Source organism: Grammomys surdaster, unplaced genomic scaffold (genome assembly GCF_004785775.1).
Source record: "Grammomys surdaster isolate TR1022 unplaced genomic scaffold, NIH_TR_1.0 147, whole genome shotgun sequence".
Classification (NCBI taxonomy): domain Eukaryota; kingdom Metazoa; phylum Chordata; class Mammalia; order Rodentia; family Muridae; genus Grammomys; species Grammomys surdaster.
The window spans coordinates 102,195-124,713 of NW_021604605.1; the positions used below are offsets into that span (position 1 = coordinate 102,195).

General features: G+C 41.6%; 1 protein-coding gene across 4 annotated transcripts in view; it reads left to right on the forward strand.

The window, feature by feature from the left end:
• Positions 1 to 6,419: 6,419 nt before the first annotated feature.
• Mospd1 (motile sperm domain containing 1) overlaps positions 6,420 to 22,519 on the forward strand; it is a 27,813-nt gene continuing 11,713 nt past the window's right edge. The window contains exons 1-6 of one of the 4 annotated variants that reach the window (XM_028765016.1): positions 6,448 to 6,509; positions 7,592 to 7,677; positions 17,556 to 17,611; positions 19,838 to 20,091; positions 20,179 to 20,254; positions 22,201 to 22,418. In XM_028765016.1, the coding sequence (XP_028620849.1) occupies positions 19,938 to 20,091; positions 20,179 to 20,254; positions 22,201 to 22,418 (448 nt within the window). In that variant the 5' untranslated portion in view covers positions 6,448 to 6,509; positions 7,592 to 7,677; positions 17,556 to 17,611; positions 19,838 to 19,937. Of the gene's footprint in view, positions 6,510 to 7,591; positions 7,678 to 17,555; positions 17,612 to 19,837; positions 20,092 to 20,178; positions 20,255 to 22,200; positions 22,419 to 22,519 lie in introns of all 4 variants that reach the window. The other 3 variants (XM_028765017.1, XM_028765015.1, XM_028765014.1) reach the window with 3 other exon arrangements.

A 22,519-nucleotide genomic window follows, 5' to 3' on the forward strand; every position in this document is an offset into this window, starting at 1 on the left:
AGAACTATGTCTAAGATATTTTTGCCTTCATCAGCTTTCTTTAGCAAAATGACTTGACAGCCTATGTAAATAGTATTGTAATTTGACAGATAAGAAACCGTACAGGTACCCTAATAGCCACAATAGTGGTTGAAAAGCATCCTTGGATTTTCACAGACTCTCTAAGTAACCCACATTTCAAGTTATAGGTCCCTCTTGCCATCTCTAAAGCTGCCTGCAACTCCTGGACCATAGAAAGTGGTTCTACTCTTTAAGAAATGAAGCAAAAAATTTAAAGTCATAGATATATAATATGAACGTATAGCAGACAATTTAATAAGAATTAATTTTAGCCGGGTGGTGGTTGAGCACGCCTTTAATCCCAGCACTTGGGAGGCAGAGGCAGGTGGATTTCTGAGTTCGAGGCCAGCCTGGTCTACAGAGTGAGTTCCAGGACAGCCAGGGCTACACAGAGAAACACTGTCTAGGGGGAAAAAAAGTTACTTTTAAAAACTAACTGATAATTAATTATGTTTCTATATAAAGATGTGTAATACCTTAAAATACAGGACAGTTTCTCCTGTGGTTCGATTCTGTAAGTTTGGAAAAAGAACCAGGCAGGGGATTCAGATGGTTATGGCCATGCTAAGAGTGGATAGTATTCCATATCAGCTGAGGGTGTATAGCTCAGCATTTGTCTACCAGTTACATGGTCCCAGGCTCACTCAACACACTCGTGCATGCACGCAGGCACGCGTGTGCGTGTGCGCACGCGCGAGCACACACACACACACACACACAGACACACACACACATACTGTCATGAATAATGACATCAACACAATGTGTGCATGACATCAGGCTAAGAACATGAAGATTCAAAGTTGAACTTTGGCTGCCCGTAATAAGTTGCTAGCATACTGGTAAAGTATACAATGAGCTGGCCATTTGAACAACCACTCTGTGTGAGTCCGTACACTATATATAGTTCAGGGCAAAGCACTGGGTGTAAGAGGGCAGGTGAAACTAGGTCTAGCCCTTATCATCTGAGAGACAAACAGGAAAACACAACAGCACAGTACTTAAACAAAGAAGGCTGGGGACTGAGGAAATTCTGGAGAAAGGATCTAACAACAGTAGTTGCTCAAAGCCATTGTAGCACTAAGAAAGATTTAGAATATCACCAATTAGTTTGAGTCAATTAAGGCCCTGTTTAATAATTTGACTTCCCTAGTAAATTACTTAGATTACTTGCAATTCAGATTTCCCCTGGAGCCAGGTTCTAGAACTTTGGGAGTAAGGATAAGGAAGTCCAAGGAGGTTTTATCCAGACTAGATGTAGGCATAATTTTGACCATTTGGCTAGAGCCTTCTTCTAAGCAGTTTCAGTTTTTTTCCCCTTCTTCATCTAAAAGGCCTTTTCCAGAAAGAATTCTAAGTGAGCTTGTGTTGACATGTGACTAACTTACCTGAAGATAAGATTTATCTGGCATCAGTCGCAATTATCTGGTTAATCTTTGTTTCTTAGTAATGTACATTTGGTGGGTCTGATACAGAGCCTGGAATCTGCCTTTTTAAAGGTCATTTTTATCCTTAGGCAGATTTGGAAAGTCATGGTCTAAATACACTGTCCCTAAAAAAATAGAACTACCCTATATCCTAGCTAGACCACTCTTGGATATAGAAAATGAACATATGCACAATGGAGTTTAATTGAACAATAAAGGAAAAAATAGAATTACAACTGTGGAAAAACAGATGAAATTGGAGATGATTATATTTAGTGAAATAAGCCAGTCTCAGAAAGATAAATACTGTGTGTGTGTGTGTGTGTGTGAGAGAGAGAGAGAGAGAGAGAGAGAGAGAGAGAGAGAGAGAGAGAGGAGAGATGAGAGAGATGGGGGACAGAGAGGCTCAGGAGTGTGTGTTATGAAATTAGAAAATGGATCATGATCATGAGAGGAGAAGAAGAGATCTCGGGGAATGGGGAAACAGTAAATGGAATAGTTGACATGAAAGCAGTATAGGAGAGGACAAAGCTCATGAGGACAAAGGGAACTAGCCACAGGAGGAGAGAGCAGGGGGGGGGGGTAAATTAGAACAAAGAATGATAGATATGGAGGAAAATGCCTACATTTTACTTTGTATGCTTGCTTACCTAAAAAGCAAAACATATATATTAAATAAATGTACCATCTCCAAGAATTTGCGATAAAACACTTTGATTCCTAAGCACGTACGGCTGAGTTGTAGAACATTAAGTATTTTAGCAACAGAGCTAGAGAGACGGTTGAGTGCTTAGGAGCACCTGCTGCTCTTGCAGAGAGCCTGGGTTCAATTCCCAGCGACCACATACTGCCTTACAACCACCTGCAGCTCCAGGTCCAGGGGATGCGGCACTCTCTTCGAGCCTTTGCGGTATGCACACAGATCACACACACACACATATATGTACACACACACATGAATAAATATTTTAAAATTTTAAATTAAAGAATTTAAATAAAAAAACAGACCTTATGTTTGAAAAGTATAATACAGTTAATGGAATCATATACACTATACATGTTACCATATTAGAACCCCCTAAGAGCCTGTAAATCATGTAGGCTAAGGATCTGTGTCTATATTTTGGGGTTAAGGAAACGTTCTTGTTAATAGAACATGGTCTTCAAAGCAAAACATCTGTAATCTTCCTCAGATCAACTGAACCATTGCAAGAAACCATCACAATCAGGTTTGTAGACTGGTGAAGTTCCTTCAAAAAAAAAAAAAAAAAAAACAGGCCAGGGTGGGTCAATAAATCCTTACCTGAAGGTCCAGCCATTCTGCCTAGCCATTTATATGTATGTAATTCTGCCTTAATTATCATGGCCTCAGTGTGTGAAGACTTTTTGGAGTGTCTGCTTTGGGGTCATTACACTCATAGGCAACCCCTCACTTAAGTTTTATAAGTAAAATCTTGATACTATAAGTAAATTCCTTGATACTCCAGGTTGAACTTCAGTGGAATCGTACTTTGGTTTGTTATTGGAGGTAGGCTTTGCTTTTCATCTCTCCAGGTAAGGACTTTTCTGAACATCAGCCATAATGTAGTCTATAATACAATTAGAAAGCCAACACACCTTAAATGATGGAAGAACTAACTCAAAGGCACCCACTGTTAGATCACAGGAGGGGATCAGCCATGCCTTACATTCTATCCAATATATTCTCTAAACTGGTAAGCATGTGGTATCCTCAAAGTAGGGAGGACCAATAAGATCAGCTTCCTAAATTGAGGTGTGATATCCTATCTAGTATCTTCCTGTGATGGCTATACCTGATTGTCAACTTGAACTACATTTGGAATGAACTACAATCCAGAAATGAAGGCCTCACCTGTGATCCAGATCATAAGGCATAGCGGCCATGAAAAGCTTAGGCCCAGGCAAGGTAATACACACCTTTACTCCCGGGAGGCAGGCAAGCAGATCTCTGAGTTCAAGGCCAGCCTAGGGCAAAGCAAGTTCTAAATACAGGTGTGGAGGTACACATCCTTAATCTGGACCATGCCCTCTGCTGGAGGCCTACATAAGAATAATGGGGGAAAAAAAGAAGTGTTTGTGCTTCTTCGTTTTGCTTGCACTTACTTGTCAGCACAAACTACTTCTTCAGGATTCCAGTTTATACAGAAGACCAGCTGAAACACCTAGCCTCTTGGGACTGAGAAACTACTAGATTCTTGGACTTCCCATTCACAGCTGCCCATTGTTGGGTTAATTGGACTACAGACTACAGATCATTTCAATAATTTCCCTTAATATATAGAGGCATTCCATAAATTCTGTGACTCTAGAGAACCCCAACTAATATACTTTCTTAATCTGCTACAGTTAGAGATCCCTACTGTCTAAGCTCAGAGACCACTTACCTTCTTTTTTTTGTTTGTTTTTGTTTGTTTGTTTGTTTGAGACACGGTTTCTCTGTATAGCCCTGGCTGTCCTGAAACTCACTCTGTAGACCAGGCTGGCCTCAAACTCATAAATCCACCTGCCTCTGCCTCCCTATTGCTGGGATCAAAGGCGTGCGCCACCACTGTCCAGTGACCACTTACCTTCTAACATTTACAAATGCAAGGTTTTTCCTTTGTTCTGTGGGTGGCTGCAGGATTGTCACCATATTCCAGCTTCCCCTCAGCACACCTCTCTTTTGAATCCAGAAAGAATCCTCATTATTTTAATTCCCACTTTTGCAGAAGACTTTATACCACAGACAATACACAAAGTTTGAAACGATAAGGAGCCTGAACCAATAGGAATCAAAAAGCCCCCAAAAGAAAAGTAGTACATCTGTTTCGAAACTCAGTCAATGTCTGTAGCACCATCTTCTTTTCTACACTGGAGTCTCTTGTGAGCTCTATCAATTATGTCTTCCATAACCACATGTTTTACCGCAAACCAGTCCGACCTGCAGGAGTACAAGCTTTGGTCCTTTTGCAATGTTCGGCTGCCTAACCAGTTTGTTTGCAAAAACAACACTTGGTCAGGTCAAGATAGGGAGATGTCCTAGTGAAGAAAGGGTGACTGTCATATGAAGCCTTGCTTGGTGTCCTTTCTGGGCCTACTAAGGATTTCCGATGCAATAGAGGCAAAGTATCACATTTAATTAAATTGTATACAAATCTGTTGTAGAAGGAGCATTATGCTGGCAGCTATGGCCTGTTCTGAGGGCCTGTTCTGGTTATCTATGTCAGGAAGAATTACAAAACAGAATTAGCAGTGTTCTTTGCTGACAGAGTAGGAATCAATGGTTTTTATGGAAGCATCCTGTGAACTTGGTGATACATGCCTGTAATCTCAGCATGATAGAGACAGGATCACTGCAAGTTAGAACCACCTTGGCCTACATAAGGAGTGTCAGACCAGCTAGTGCAGTAGTCAGCCCATGTATCAGACAAACAGATAAGACTCGACAGTCTTATGGAAGATTCTGAAAGGCTAGTTGGGAAAGTGACATTTCCCCTGGATCCTGAAAGATAGGTGTTCAAACGACAGATAAGAGCATTGCTCAGAGTCTGTGAGTAAAGGTATCAAGCCTAGGGCCTCAGTGATATCTACTGTTAGGGACCCACTGATTAGGTAGAGCAACCAGGAAGAAGTTTTGGGGTCTTATAGTTGTGGAGAGGGGACCCTTGCACCCTATTCTTCCTTTTCAAACATAATTAAGTTTGAAGTTTGAAGTGTTTTTCATTTCATTTGTTTTTCTTTTTTGAGACAGGCTCTCTCTATGTAGTCCTGGCTATCTTGTATCCAGCACACTGGCTCCTGCTAGGCAGACTAGGCTGCTTTGATATGCAGTCCTTGGGATCTTCAGGACTTTAACCCTTTAGTGCTTGACTTACAACAGTTATCCATCATTCCTACTTGAAAAGTCATTTCTGTCTCATTTGATGTTTGGTTGGTGTTGAGATGAGGTGTCACATGTAACCAGGCTGGTGTCAGTCTCAGAGATCCACTGCTTCTTCCAATGCTAGGATTAAAGCCCTGTAGCAGCATACCTGCCTGAAAGACTGACTCTAAGAGACCACAGACAGATGTTACTGAGAATAGAGACTTCCCCCTTTTAAAAGTCAATTGTCCTCAGGCAGTGGTGGCACATGCCTTTAATCCTGGCACTTGGGAGGCAGAGGCAGGCGGATTTATGAGTTCAAGGCCAGCCTGATCTACAGAGTGAGTTCCAGGACAGTCAGAGCTACACAGAAACCCTGTCTCGAAAAACAAAAAACAAACCAAAAAAGTCAATTGTCACTATGTAACCCAAATTCATCTTTACTCAGGATCCTCCTGCCTCAGCTGTTGAATCCTGGGATTATAGTCTTGTTCCACAATGCCAGGCTTGAAAGGTTTTAAGTGGAACAGCAGGGCAGCTATGTAGCTTAGACTGATCCAACTGGGTTGCTGTCTGGGCAATAGTTTAGACAAAGTAACAGTAGAAAGAATGAATCCAAATAGAAAGCTACTGTAGCAGTATGAACAAATCCTAAACAGTCTGTTTTGTGGATGATAAAGTGGAGAAAGAGGGCTGCTCCTCCAGACCTGTCTCAGAGGAAGAATCACTAGCCTTGGGTATTCATTGAATACATTCTGAGTTGGGGAGAGGAGTGAATGAGGCAGACGTCAAAGGTCACTACCAAATGAGTGCAAAGAGATCGCACTCAGAGAAAGCCTCTAATCTTGTGGGGGTGGGGGAGTGGGGCGGAGGAAAAGGAGGGGCGGCCACAGGACAAAGGAAGTAGTTTGAAGCAGTGAGAAGGAAGAAACCCCAGAAGCCAGGTGGCAACACAGAAGCCCCGCCCCCGGTTAGACCCCACCCCCAGGCCCGCCTTTCCTCCCTCTTCTCACCCACCCCCCAGTTGCGACTCATCCTCCTGGGCGGGGAGAAGTGGCAGTCGAGTCCTCCCATATCCCAGCAGGCAGTGCAGTCTGGAGACTCTGACAAAGGAGCAGGGAGCAGTCGCAGCTGCTTTCCGAGGAGCCAGTGTTACTGAGGTGAGAGTCCCTCAATGTCCCGTCACCCACTTCCTCTGACTTGAGAGGAAAACGTGGAACTTACATGGCTGAGACCCCCCCCCCCCCACCCCCCCCCCTGTGTAGACAATGCCCAGTACTCATAGCCAGAGCTTGGCTCTGTGACTGACAGCGGGGCAGTTCAGTGCCGGGCTTAGGTGGGTGGCGGGGACCGGACAGCGAGTCCACCGTTCTCGGACTGTTGGTGACCCTTCTGCAGGGTCTTCAGGGCCAGCAGAGGTGTGTAACTGCCCCTGCCTGGGCGAAGGCAGCCTCCAAAGCCTCCCGCTGCCTTTCTGACAGAGTTCAGTTGCCTTGGGGATGCAGCTCCTGGGACAACTCTTTGGCGGACATTGCCTGGAGGGCTGTGGGAGGGAAGTCAGTCGACTACCCGGTTCGGGGTGACCCTGTCCTCGCCCTTCCTGCAGTTCAGCCGGTCCCCTCTACGAGCAACTAGACGGAAACGGGGCGGGGGGCGGCTAGAGCCAGGTGTCCCAGGATGGCTTTGCCTGAAGGGGCACGAAGGAAAGTGGAGAAACTAGGAGGGAGGGTGGTGGTCGAAGCAAGTATCTTCTTGGAATTTTATAGGGGAGAAAGGAGGTAAGTGGCCTGTATCCTTACCCCTCCCTGGACCTCTGCATAGATCCTGATGGTTGCACCAGCTGCTCAGCTGTAAACAGGCTCACATGACCAGTTTCACATGGAGCCGGGTAGTGTGGTGTTAAGAGCTGTAAAGGCTGGGCCCCAAGCAGGTGGGGCTGATGTCTTAGGGAGGAAGGTTTTAGCCCCTCCCTAGACCTTAGCTCTTAATCTGCTGTTTCCCTCTGGGGAAAGTAACTGACATATGTCTTTCTTTCACTGAAGTAGCATTGCTGTCCCAGTAGACTGGAAGGAAACTTCACTTGGGGAAGCCATAGGGCAAATAAGTGCAAAGGGTCCGAGTATTTTGTCCCTTAAGAAAATTCTAAAGAGAAATTAACCCTGAAAAACACAAGTTCCTAAATTTTGCCTAAAAGGCAGTCCTGTTCTTTTGGAACACTTTTTGTTCTTAATGTGAATTCCAGACAGAAGGAGAAAGTCTACTCTTTCGGGAACGGCACACATGGGATTTAATGCATTCGTAGTGACGAAAATCTTGTCCACACTTCCTGTAAGTATTAGGAAATTTCTTTGTCTGTAAAATACTACATTCAGGAAATTGAGTAAAGGGTAGACAGCCGGCTTTTCAATTACACACAGAGTTCATATATTTGGTGCAGAGTGGTGGCAAATTTGGCGAACAGGAAACATGGCCGAATGTGTCTTTAGAGTTATCTAATCTATAGTCTCCAACAGGATGTGAGATTAAACTGCTTTCTGAAGGATACAGAGAACTCACAAGGCAGCAGAGGTTTCCTGATGTGCCAGGATACTTGAAATTTTACAACTTTTCAAATCTGTGAAAAAAATGTGGGTTTTTTGTTTGTTTGGTTTGGTTGTTTGAGACAAGGTTTCTCTGTGTACCCCTGGCTGTCCTGGAATTCACTGGGTAGACCAGGCTGGCCTCGAACTCAGAAATCCGCCTGCCTCTGCCTCCCAAGTGCTGGGATTAAAGGCGTGCGCCACCACCGCCCAGCCGAGAAATGGTTTTGATAGATCCCCTTTATATGTAGTATAATGGGCAATATCCTATTGTAGAGTAGTAATCCCTTTATAGGGAAAACCATGTTTATTCTCAGATAGTTTATACTTTTTTCTCATAGAGGATTTACATGCAAATTCACTGTCTGAAAACATAAAACAAGAAACTACAAAACCCATCTCATTCCTTCCTTAAGCCTAATAAAGACATTTTGGGGCTGAATGTACTGGCGTAGTCCTTTAATGCCAGCACTCAGGTAGCAGAAGTAGGAAGAAGTAGAAATTCACCAATTTCTGTGAGTTCTAGGCTAGGCTGGTCTTCATAGAGAGTTCTAGGCCAGCCAGGCCTACATAGTGAGATGTCTCAAAATATTGGTACCCTCCTCCCACCTTTAAAGAAATGGTTTAAGATAAGCTGAGTAGTCTCTGGAGTTCTGCATATGTGTTCCAGGACAGCAAGAGCTATGTAACAGAGGGACTTTGTCTCAGAAGCATACATACATACATACATACATACACACATACATGCACACACAAAAGCAAAAAAAAGGTTTAAGATAGAAACTTGAGAACATTTTAATCTTTCCTAAAAGCTAGCAAAGATTATGAGTGATGTTCTAAAGACTGTCTTGTCACCCCTTAACAGTCTGGAGAATCCTTATGTCCTCGATTATCTCATCTCTATTATGAGGCATTTGTTTTAATCTCTGTGGACCTCTGTAGCTCTCAGGTTACCTAGAAATATACAGTTTGGATGGGAGTGGGGAAAGGAGTTGAGGCAGTCTTACTATGAATCCTCGGCTATCCTGGAACACATTGTGTATCCCAGGCCAGCTTCCAAAGTCTAGACAATCTGTCTGCCATAGGCTTTCAAATGTTGGGAGTCCAGGTGTGAGGTTCCATGCCTGTAAAGTGTGCAGTTTTTGACAGATAGCTATCTTTGGACAAATACATCGCCCAAGTAAAGCAAGTAAAAATGAAATAGCAAGAGATTGCTATCCAGAATCATGATAGAAATACAAGTTACATCCTGGAAGAGTCTTGTGACAAGTGGCTCTATGTGACTTGGGGGCCAGTCTAGTCTACATTGTGAGTACCAGACCAGCTGGGTTACATACTGAAACTCTGTCTCAAAACAAAAAGGATTCTTAGGAGGTAAATTAGTCATTCAGGCTGACCCTGTACCTGTCTTGCTTTTCATCAGGTAATTGAAGATGGCTCCAGCTAAATCATACCTCCAAAATTAGAAATAAGAGCTCTGCTAGGCTTTCTTGACCTTCAGGGTGTAGCCCAAAGTCTAATTCTTTCAGTTAGGTTCAAACCTCTTCCAGAATTAAGCAGGTTCTGCAATTTTAGTGACAGAATTTGGAGGGGATGGGTAACCTCACTCTGACAGCGCCTGGCTTTGATCATCTGAACCAGTCTTTGCGTCCAACTTTCTCAGGTAGGTTCACAACTTGTTTGTGTCAGCACATCCTGATACCACCAGTCTCAGAAATTGGTCCTCTCCAACTATACTAACAGAAAATATGAATATGTTAATATATCAGCCTACTAGCTAACAGTGAGAGGCAGAAAAACCAAGTATTTCAGAAGGATCATGTACAAACTAAGACCTTTGCTCTTGACTATAAAGAAACATAGAAATTGCTCTCCTTCTCCCTTTTTTCCTTGGGTCTATCGATTGACAGATTCAACAGGACGACAGCTTTTATGTAAAGTCCACTGCAGTGACACATTTGTATGACTGCACTTTAGTCACCTGATTGACCTTTGGTCACTTAAAACATCTCTTACATTTGACTCCATTCCTACCGCCTTAGCCTCTGCTTACATCATCTCCTCAAACCACAGTCAGCAGTTTTTTTTTTCTTAGTAACTATGCTAGAGTGAGGGGTTGGACTTGGAGAGTCAATGGCCACCACTCACCTTCAAACTCATCAGGTCAGTTTCTGTGCCTTAAAAATCTTTCACAGGTTTCACATTGCCTGTGGCAGTAGCTCTAGAAGTTGTTGAATCTGAGAATTACCCAGATAGCTTGCTAAAGACAGTGCCAGACCCTACTCCCACTAATATATGTCCTAATATCTCAATATCATATTCTATACTTGCTGTATGGTTTTCTTGCTAGGCCAGGGTTCTGTAGGGTGAAAATAATGTTTTGGTCTTTTCCATAGTTCCTGATATATATTATATATATGACTAAATATATGATGAATAAATTAAAAAGATTGTTATTTTGTTTGACATAGGGTCACTAGGGTTACTATATAGCCCTGGCTGACCTGGTATTAGCTACGTAGATCAGGGTAGCCTCTGATGATACAGAAATCCTCTTGCCTCTGCCTCCTGAGTAAAGATGTATTCCACCAAGACTGGAATTAAAGACTTAAAAACTCCGTGTGCTACATGTAGCAGCATACATATTTTTTATACAGTGAATTAATACAGATTTTTTTGTATATCTTGTAACTGTTTTTTGTTTGTTTGTTTGTTTTTGTTTTTTTCAAGGCAGGGTTTCTCTGTATAGCCCTGGTTGTCCTGGAACTCACTCTGTAGATCAGGCTGGCCTCGAACTCTCAGAAATCCCCCTGCCTCTGCCTCCCAAGTGCTGGGATTAAAGGCGTGTGCCACCACTGCCCGGCTTGTATATCTTGTAATAAAGACACTAGAATGTTTTAAATTGTGGAAATAATTCCTTTATTAAAATGGGGAAATAAAGATGGTTTTGTTTTACAGGGTATTTTGGTGTGTCTCTCTGTGTGTGTGTGTGTGTGTGTGTGTGTGTGTGTGTGTGTGTGTGTGTGTGTGTAATTTTCTTTTTTTGTTTTTGTTTTGAGATAGGGTCTCATGATATAGGCTTGGCTGATCTAGAAGTCACTGTGTAGACCATACTGCCCTCTGAATAATAGAAAGTTGCTTGTCTCTGTCTCCTGAGTTCTGGAATTAGAGGAGCATACATACCATCACACCCAGTAGGGGTGTGTGTGTTGTTTGTTGTTTGTTTATTTGTTTATTTTAGACAATGTCATGGGGTTGCAGGCATTGCCACCACACCCAGCCATATAGTTACAAAAAGATGTTTCTGTAAGATTTTCTTTTTTGTGTGGCACTTGATCATGTCCAGTGTTTTATGCATGCTAGGCAAATTCTCTGTCACCAAGCTACACTCACATCCCTTTTAAAGTTTTTGTTTGTTTGTTTGTTTGTTTGCTTTTTTGAGACAATGTTTCAATATAGTCCATGGAACTCACTATGTAGCACAGGTTAGCCTTGAACTCACCATTCTCCCTCAGCCTTAGTTTTGGGACTATAAGTTTATATTACTAATTTTACTTATTTTGAGACAGGATCTTACTTTGTAGCCATGGTTGGCCTGAGCAGCTACGTAGACCAGGGTACCCTTGAACCCACAGAGTTTTACTGTGCATCTCAAGTTCTGGGATTATAGGCATTATACATCATGCCCAGGTACTATTTTTATTTCAATATGGATCCTTCCTATGTCTCCCAGACTGCTCTTAAACCTGTGGTCTTCTTCTCCCAGCCTCCTAAGATGCTAGAATTATAGACCCATCCCACTGCTCCTGACTTGGGGGTTCTTTTAAAGTCATGTACTATTCAACTTTAATTTTTTGGATTTTTTGGGGGGGGGGTTTGTTTTGGTTTGGTTTTTTGAGACAAGGTTTCTCTGTATAGCCATGGCTATTCTGAAACTCACTCTGTAGACCAGGCTGGCCTCGAACTCAGAAATCCGCCTGCCTCTGCCTCCCAAGTGCTGGGATTAAAGGCATGCGCCACCACCGCCCAGCTAACTTTTATTTTTTGAATGTGGATTAGTTTATCACTCTGCATGTTTTGTAGTAGCTCCACCCAGAAGATAACAAAACCTAGAAAAGTTACCCATTCTTGAATAATGGACATTAAAATATAACATGAACATTTTGATACAATTTGTGGCCTAGGAGACCAACCATTAAGAACTCTGATAGATGACACTGGAACTCATACTTTGTTGCTGAGTTTTCAACATGGAGGAGAAAGGACTTTTATACTAGAGTCTAAAGCAGTAAAACTTACTGCTCTTACCTAATTTGCATTTTCTTGTTTTTTTAGCAAAGACTATACCCAGTGGTGGAAAACTAAGATAGCTCCTGCACTTAGATAAAAAGGGGGCCTGGACTAAAGGTGGAGCTGAGAAACAGAATCAATAGAGATACAAAGTTTTAAGTAGCTGGCCCTCTGTGGCTAAGCAGATGAGCCAGTAATTCCTGTGGAGGCTAAACTTTGAACAAGACTTAGCTGATAACAGCTTTTTTAAAAAAAAAGATTTGTGTGTTCCTGAGTATATGTATGAATATGTACAATATGTGTGCTGGTGCCAGTAGAAGCCAGAAGAGGACACCAGATCTCATGATGACTGGAATTACAGGTTGTTTTGAGACACTGCATGTGGGTGCTGAGAACCAAAATGGGGTCCTGCAAGAGCAACGATTGCTCTTCACCTGTGACTCATCTCTCTCTAGCCCCATTCTTAATTCTTTTTAAATTTTGAACCACAGTAGTTAGTATAAGGATCCAAAAGGACCTACTTATTCCCTTCTTATAGGCTCCATTTTCCAAATGGGGGAGGGGGAAGAATATACTTTACTATAGTTTCCTTGCTTGCTAAATAATAATAGTCTCGATGTTGAAGTCTATAGAAACTCCCCTGCTCATCCCAGAGTATTATGCTTTCTCTGTTCAATGCAAAGTGAGGAAAACAACAAATGATCACAACTGTGGGCAAGGAGCTTGTTTGGACCAACAGCAGATGCGGGGGTGGGGGTGGCATCCACCTGTGATCCCTGCATTCAGGAGGCAGAAGCAGGAGGACCTGTAGTTTGAACCTAGCATGGGCTGGATAACAAGCCCCTGCCTCAGACAACCAGGATAAAACATCCAGTGTTTACACTGCTTCCTGTGGGAAAGTAGTTTGTAAATTGGTCACAAGGTGGTGTGCACACGTAAGGTTTTCTTTCAAATTTTAATTAGGAATGTTCTGTACTTTAGGGAGAGGGTCAAAGACAAGGCAGTTTCCTATATCTTTTCTCATCAGGACTGCCTGCCTTTATGGTCAGGGGCATGTTGGAGCTTCATGGTTTTATAAACACTGCTGACCCGGATTGACTCAGAGGAAATGGAAGGGAAGCAGAAGGCAGAGAAAGAAGAGAGGCAGCTGGAAATGCTGATCCCATCATCCCTCCTCATCCTAGCCTATGGCCAGCAGCCACCTATCTGTATGTAGTAACCTTTAGATACTTTTATGGAAACAGCACATTCACCTATGGGGTGTACACATGCTCACTTATGGAAGAACTGATTATTAGTAGACACCTGGAGGAAAACCAATGAGCCCAGTGTCTTTCAAGTACCTGCACTAAACTTGGGTCTACAAGAGAATACACCATTGGTGCCAGGCATAGTACCACAACCTGTAATTGTAGCACCTGAGAAGGAGAGGAAGGAAGATGAGGACTTAAAGGCTATCCTGGCCTATGCGAGACACTGTGTCATAAAAAAATAGTCTGTGGACAAGGCCCTGGGTTCAATATCCAGCACAGGAAAATAAAACAATAATGCTAACAAATTTAAACTTTGGGTGAGGCTACTTGAAACATACAGCAGAATCACAGGGGTAGGGCCTTCTAATTGAGATGCTGAGGAGATAAATCCTATAACAGAATGTGAGTAGACAATATACTTCTGTCCTTAATACCCTGTGCAAGTCTGGGAAATGTCTTAACCTGGGGCTGCTTTCCTTATCTGTGAGATGCTAACACACTTTGACTTGGTGCACACTAGACTTTTAGACAACAACTTCATAAAACTGATCTGCCTTAAGGATTTTTTTTAACCAGCTTAGTATATAATCTTTCCCCTACATTTTTGCAGTTAATGATTTTGTAATACGGAGTAGGGCAAAGAGAAAGTGGTAATCTCCCAAAACCCCAGCAATCCCAGGTGAGCGCTTCTGGATGTTTGCTGGCAATGCTAATGCTAATGACCTGGTGCTAATTCTTCCCTTATCAGCCCTGGTTGGAGTTGAGGAGGCAACTTCTATCTTAGCCAAGATAAGTGATGAATTGGAAAAGGGATAATGAAAAAGCAATTAAACCCTTCTTTAATGTTGACAGGGACTTGGCCTGTTTGTGATTCATGGGGCAACAAGTACATCTTTAACTCTCAAAGAGAAAGAAAGCCTCAGGATGAAAAGGATAAAACTGTCTTCTAAGCCTTTATCTCAAGCTAATAAAATTCCTATTCTGACCTGTGCCAACTAAATTTTCCTTAAAGTTAAAACAAGCTTGGCACTTGTCTGCATGGTTATTTTTTACTTCATAGTAAGATTTGTGAGCCATCTCATATTCCTTTTTTGTTTAAGATAGTCTCATTCTGTAGTCCTCCTGTCTCAGTTTCCCTACTGGGATGGCCTTTGCCACTACACCTGGCAGCTTAAAGTGCTTGAAAAGTATGTAATTTAGTATTTGTTTGAGGTGGGATTTCATGTAACCCATGCTGGTCTGGAACTCCCTGTGTAGCTGAGGCTGGCCTTGAATGCCTGATCGTCTTGCCTTGGACTCTGAAATGCTGGGATAATGGGCATGTATCATCTCACCCCAGGGTATGGTTTATGCTTTTATCTTTCCTTTTCATACAAGGGATAGTATGTGCTTCACAAAGTGCTCCTTGCTTTTCTGGGGTTTTCTTTTTTTCTTCCTTCCTTCCTTCCTTCCTTCCTTCCTTCCTTCCTTCCTTCCTTCCTTCCCTTTCTTTTTTTTTGAACGGGGAAAAGCATGCTGGAGATTGAACCTGGGCCTACTACTAAGCTTTATCCTCAGCACTTCTTTTACCTGTTTCTTCCTCCCCAATTTCTTGTTTGTGGCTATAGTCTTAGTTGTTACCAGGGATTGAACCTGCACACATGCTAGGCAAGTGTTCTATCACTAGCCTATAGCCCAGTCAACTTTTGTTTTGATACAGAGTCTAAGTATCCAGGCAAATCTTGAATTTATCATCCTGTTCTAACTTCCTAAGTAGCTGGGATTATTGGCCTTGGCCTATGTCAGCAGCTCCAGCTTTTTCATTGGAAGGCTTTATTCTTGTCCAGCTACACAAAGAACATTCTCTATTGTTTTGATGGGTATCTTGTATCCCAATAAATGGATATACTATACTTTAATAAATCCACTATTAATGGAGAGCTGGGCTGTTTCCATTCTTTGGCTATGAACAACTGGCTTATATTGAGTACCAAGGTCTTTTTAGTAAGCTTCACAGAAATCATCTCCTTTAATGCTCAGCACTTCGTATAAAAGCTTCCACATATAAAAGTTCACACATGTAACTTCATACACAGTGGTGGTCGTGGAGAAGGGTGATGATAATGGTATATGTTCCAGAAATATTCTAAAAATAAAATCTGTGGCTCTGAGGCTATGAGCCTTTCATCCTGGCAGAATGTTAGTTGTTCCACTATATATCCCCATCAGTAATATAAGAATATGCCTGATTTCTCTCACCAGTGCTATCAAGTTATTTTGTTTATGGTTTTGTTTACTTTTTTTACTACTCCAATATCCTTTAAGATGTATCCTAGCATGACTTTAGCTTGTGTTTCTCTTGTGAGATTAAATGGCCTTTTGTAAGCTAAGTCCATTTTCTATAAAAATAATTTGCTTTTTTGTGTGTGACAAGCCCTCATGTAGTACAGGCTGGCAGGCTGGTCTCAAAATTGCTAGATACATAAGACTAAGTTTGAACTTCTGACCCTCTTGCCTCTGTTCTCCATGTGTTTAGATTACAGGGCAGCCATGTGTACTTTATGTAGCTAAATTTGTCAATATTTCTGGAATTTACTTTTATCTCATTGTTAGCCTGAGAGGATTTAAAAAATTTTTTTCTATGGTTTCTTCTGCTGTTTTGATGGCTTTTCTTTCCCGTTTTAACACTCAAAGTTTTAATCTGTTTGGAATTGGACATGGTCAATCTGGGGAGCCAATAAATAAACAATAAAGTTGTTTTCTAGATGGCTCCCCAGATTGACCAATACTTACTGATTATGTCTTATGTAAATCAGAGCTGCTACCTTTTAATCACAAACTCCTTCCCTCAGAACCAAGGTTTACAATTGAGTCAGAGCATATCACTTAATGATGTCAAATTTGGATCTTCCTAATAGCTAAATTTCTTAAGAATAAAATTATAGAGCTTCTTGTTGGTTTTTTTTTTTTTAAAATAGCAAACTTTTTTTTTTTTTTTTTTTTTTTTTTGGTTTTTTTGAGACAGGGATTCTCTGTGTAGCCCTGGCTGTACTGGAACTCACTCTATAGACCAGGCTGGCCTCGAACTCAGAAATCCGCCTGCCTCTGCCTCCCAAGTGCTGGGATTAAAGGTGTGTGCCACCACCTCCCAGCTATACCAAACTTCTAAGAGTGCTTTATTCAAATAGAAATATTTGTGACTTAGAGCAAAAGAAATGAATTCAAAGCCCTGTGTGGTGTCTTAATCCTGGAATTTCAGTACTTGGGAGGCTGATGCAGGAGAATTGCTGTGTGATTGAGAACAGATTTACCAGATTCCCTGTCAAGAAAAAGGGGGTGGTGGCAGTGGTGGCACACACTTTTAATCACAGCACTTGCGAGGCAGAGGCAAGCAGATTTCTGAGTTCGAGGCCAGCCTGGTCTACAGAGTGAGTTCCAGGACAGCTAGGACTACACGGAAAAATCCTGTCTCGAAAAAAACAAAAGAAAAGGGGGGGGGTAGCAGAGAAGAATGGATGAGGATGAAAAATAAATCAGAGAAAATATGTTAAATTAGAATAACTTAATAACTTAAGTCAGATGCTTTTCAAAAATATTCTTTCTCTTATGGAAATATTTTTGTATAGTGGAAAGAATACTGGACCAGAAGGCAGGAAACCTGATGATATTGTTTTGATGTTTGTTTGCTTGTACATTTCAGTCTGGTGTATTTATAATTAAACACCGCTACCACCAGTAATAATAGGGAACACTTAGCACTTAATATGGACCAAGTAACACTCTACCTAAGAGCTTATCAGTCACTCGGTCCATGTAATTAATGTAAGTCTGGGTAATCTGTTATGAATTATACAAACATTAGATATTGTTACTCATGAAAATGTCAACAGATCGGTCAGCTTATTGAAAACCAAACTTGGGAACAGTCTAACACTGCCATGCTCCAAAGTAATGAATAGAGAGCTGATGGATTATCTGAGGCAGCCTGAGGTTTCGGCCTTCAGATTTCCATGCCTTCGAATATGCAACACTGTTGGTCTGCATGCCTTCCTCCTAATGCTTCTGGGTACACTTTCCTGATTTTCTTTTTTTTTTTTTGAGACAGAGTCTTGTGGTAACCCAGGATAGCTCCCTCAACCTTCAAAAGCCTGAGACTTACAGGTATACAACAAAATGCCTCACCTCCAAAGTTCAATTTCTTTTCTTTTTCCTTCCTTTTCTCTTATTATTTTCGAGACAAGGTCTTACTTATGTAACCCTGCCTAGCCTAGAACTTGCTATGTAGTCCAGGCTAGCCCCAAAATCAGAGAACCATTTGCCTGTGCCCTTAGAGTGCTAAAATTAAAGGTGTGAACCAGCTTGGAGTTGAATGTCTTTGATGGCCTGTGCATGACTTCCATCTACATTTTTACATATGATGGTATTATATCCTATTTTGGTGAAAGTTCAGAAAGCCTCAGTAAGGATCAGAGCCCTGGCAGCCAATAAAACTAAATAATGGATTCATTGGTTATACTCCTTTTTAAATGTATGGGGAATTCAAGCTATGTAATGGTTTAGAGCCTATTTTAAAAGTCTGTTGTACAGAGTGCAAACTAGATATTTTCTGAGTGTGTTAGATTTTTCACTTTGTTGGGTTGGTTGGTTTTAGAGATAAAAACTTTGGTATGATGCCCAAATAACCTTCAAACTTACAAACAATCCTCTTCCCTTAGGCTCCCAACCCAAGTACCACAAGTACAAGTTTGCATTACCATGCCTAGCCCAATTTTGCATTTTGGGAGCATGGTTTCTGGGGATTGAGCCTTCAATGTTATTGTTTATTTTTGTTCTTTTTTGTAAGCATAGACTCATGTCACTAATGTTGGTCTCAAACTTTCTATGTAGCAAAGAATGATTTTGAAGTTTAATCTTCTTTCTTCTGCCTCTTGAATGCTGTGATTATAGGCATATGACTCCATGGCAGGTTTTATGCAATGCTAGGACTCGAAGCCAGTGTTTTGTCCATGCTAGGCAGCCACTCCACCAGTGGAGCCACATCCTCAGATCATGTATTGTTTTGTTACTTTTGGGAGGTTTGCTAAATAAGAGTATTGATTACAGTGAGGTTAGGAAATCAAAACAGAAACATCACGTTACAACAGGCAGACTTCTGCCAGCTACAACTACCTGGAACACATTCAAGAACCCCAGAAGGAATCCAAAAAAGCCTCTGGAGTTGGAAAAGGCCCAGCTCTCATGAGGACTCTGTAACTTGACATTTGAGTGTAGGAATGGTGCCATGTGTGCCAAAGAGCACTTAGTGATTTCAAATTTTCAAAGAAAACTCTGAGGACTTCTAAGTGAGTATCATCCTTTTAGCTCCCAGATGTCTTGATGTTTCAATAGAAAAAATAAGAACCGGCTTCCTCATATGTCCACAGAGCACTGAATAAACCAGTATTAGCATCAGTGGAAAAGTGATTCTTAAGTATTTCTATGAAAAATAATGTAATTTTTAGTTTTTAAAAGAGACTTTATTTTAGTGTGTGTGTGTGTGTGGGGGGGGATTCCTGTGAGGAGGCCAGAGAGGACATCAGATCCCTGGAGCTAAAAGTTACAGGTAGTTGTGAGTCATTTATTTAATATGGGTTGGGTTCTAGAAACTAAAAGAGCAGGAGCCACTCTCCAGACGCAAGTTTGGGTCTCAGCACCCACACAGACAACCTGTAGCTCCAGGTCCAGGAGGGAGTCTGCCCTCTGCAGACATCCTTATATAAGTGGATATACAGACACACAGGCACGCACGCGTGCGCCTGTTTGTCTCTGTTTGTCTCTGTCTCTCTCTCTACACACACACACACAATCAATCAATCTTTAGGGGCTGGAGGGATGGCTGCTCTATCTAGAAGATCCCGATTCAATTCCCAGCACCCATGGCAGCACACAACTATCTAGCCTTCTTGCCTTTGCTGGCCTGGAACTCACAAGAGATGTACCTGCTTCTACCTTCTGAATGTTGGATTCAAGTCATGTGCCACCACACCCAGACTGCTTTTACTTGTTTGTTCGTTCATTCATTCTTTTATTCTCTCTCTCTCTCCCTCTCCCTCTCCCCTCTGTGTGTGTGTGTGTGCCAGCCATGTTTTCATGCATATGTTCATGTGAGTGTGCCACAGTCAGTGTGTGGGAGTCAGGACAGCTTGCCTGGCCCATTGGTTCTTGTCTTCCACCCTGTGGGACTTGTGGATGGAATGTGGGTCATCAGACCTGGCCTGCAACCAAGCATCTGCTCCCACTGAGCTGTCTTGCTGGTCCCTAAATATGCTTTTTTGTTTGTTTGTTTTTGTGGAGTGACTATAGATTTCTGAAAATCCGTATCATGCGGTTTCTTTTTCTCATTTCTAGATTGCCAAAATGCTTTGGAGTTTTTAACTGAATCTAAGAAAGTCCAAAATAGATTTGAGATTGTAAAGACAGAAGCTACAGCAAGGGGGATTCAGTGCCAATGCATCAACAAAAAAGACAACCAGAGTTAGTGGAAGGGACTCTTCCTGTCTTTGTGTTTCCCACGGAGCTAATATTTTATGCAGATGATCAGTCAACACATAAGCAAGTGTTGACTCTGTACAACCCCTATGAGTTTGCCTTAAAGTTCAAAGGTGAGTCTCCTAGCTTATAAAGTTTTCACTTGCTCCTTCTAATTTTGATTTAATCACACTAATGGACATTGTGACTTTTTCTTTCAGTTTTGTGTACGACTCCAAATAAGTATGTTGTCGTTGATGCTGCTGGCGCGGTGAAGCCACAGTGCTGTGTGGATATGTAAGTCGGGGTGGCATCTTGGTAATGCATGCTCAGTGTGTGGCTATGTGTGCTGTAACTTTAACGTGCTCCCTTCTCAATGCTACTCCTAAGCAAGTGTTTCTATGCTTTTTGATTTGGAGCTCAAGAATAAGGCAATCAAATACTTAAAACAATTTGTACCAGGAATTTTGTTTTTTTGTTTTTTGGTTTTTCGAGACAGGGTTTCTCTATGTAGCCCTGGCTGTCCTGTAACTCACTCTGTAGACCAGGCTGGACTCCAACTCTGAAATCCCCCTGCCTCTGCCTCCCAAGTGCTGGGATTAAAGGCGTGCGCCACCACTGCCCGGCACTACCAGGATTTTTTTTAAAAAAAATAATTCTTCATTGTTCTAATATAGGCAGTAATGAGTCTGGTCAAGTTCTGGCTTATTCCTTTGCATTTCTCCAGCTATGACAGGGAATTGAGCTTTCTTTATGCCTGACAGTGGTGGCGCACGCCTTTAATCCCAGCACTTGGGAGGCAGAGGCAGATGGATTTCGGAGTTTGAGGCCAGCCTGGTCTACAGAGTGAGTTCCAGGACAGCCAGCACTACACAGAGAAACCCTGTCTCAAAAAACCAAAACCAAACAAACAAACAAAAAGACATTATGGTTCCACATGTTAAACTTCAAATTGATACCTGCTGGTGAGCTTTCCCACGAGTTGCCAGAGTACTAAATGATGTCTAGCTTTCTTTGAGACATCCTGCTAGTATAGTGATATTTGTGAAACAATTAATACTATATTATAGAACAACAACAGTGTAAGATCATCTGAAATGATTCAGCTAATGAGCCTGGGATTGAATGGAAACAGAAGCAAGTGTGTGTAACTACTCACCTGTCAAAGGTTCTCCCGGTGCTTCCAGATCATTGCATTTTAGAGTGTCGGATGAACAATTGTTTGCCCAAGCTGTTCATATTTAATTTTTACTTTAGAACTGGGGATGACCAGATGAACCCACTGGCCAGCCCTTAATTTGAGCTACTAAGTCAGCTGTATTTGTCAACGTTTTCTATAAGAAGCAGAGTTATTTTCTCCTCAGCTCAAAGCCATAAATCAGGGATTCTCAGCCTATGGGTCGCAGCCTCTTTGGCAAACCTCTATCTCTAAAAATATTTGCATTGTGATTTATAGCAATAGCAAATATCAGTTATGAAGTAACAATGATAATGTTATGGCTGGGGTCACGACAACATGAGGAACAGTCACAGCGTTAGGAAGGTTGAGGACCAGGGCCATAGATTATGTCTTTTAAGAACAGAGGCTTTTGCACATTTCTTTGGGTTGTCATTCAGTACACAGTAAGAAAGGACTATTCCGAAGGAATGCAGTCTTACCAAATAAATGTGTTACTCTTGACCTAATTGTTTTGCACTTCCTAAGGAAAATCAGGCACAATAAAGAAAGATTTCTTACTTCAATAACAAGTAACAATATGAATTTATTACATGTTTGTGAGGAAGAAACTATTTTATATGTTTCAATTTAGAAAAGAAATCTTCAACAGATATACAGGAAAAATTCACTGCTAAAGGCAAATTTGTTTATCATTCTTTTACTGTAGACTTTGATTCTGTGCCAAGACCATAACTCAGTAGTAGACTGCTTGCTGTTTAGCATGCTTGAGGCCTTGGGTTCAATGTCAGCCACACCACACAGAAGATTTTTATTGTATGTTTTGACTATATATGTACATCTAATTTCATAGTTGTTCATTTTCTTCCTTAGGCTATGAGATAATTTTTTCCCTCGGTGTCATTAGCAAATTTTGAGTATTTGGTTATAGTCAGCAAGATTATTTTTACACAATTGAAACATTTTGATACTTTCTGCTAGATAGGCCCCAGAAACCTGAACAGATTTTGTTATTATTATTGTTGCCGTTACCATTATTATTTTATTATTGTTTTGCTGTTTTCAGTGTGATTCGTCATAGAGATGTTAGATCCTGTCACTATGGTGTGATAGACAAATTCCGCCTCCAGGTTTCCGAACAAAGCCAGAGGAAGGCCTTGGGAAGGAAAGAGGTTATCGCTACTCTTCTCCCGTCTGCGAAAGAACAACAAAAGGAAGAAGAGGAGAAGAGAATAAAGGAACACTTAACAGAAAGTGTATTTTTTGAGCAGTCATGTCAACCAGGTAGTGTTGATTTTATAGCCCCTTAAAGGCTCCTTACGTTTCCAACTTTAATCACAGAGCTGCAGCCAACACCTAATACAATAATGACATTAAACCTAGTC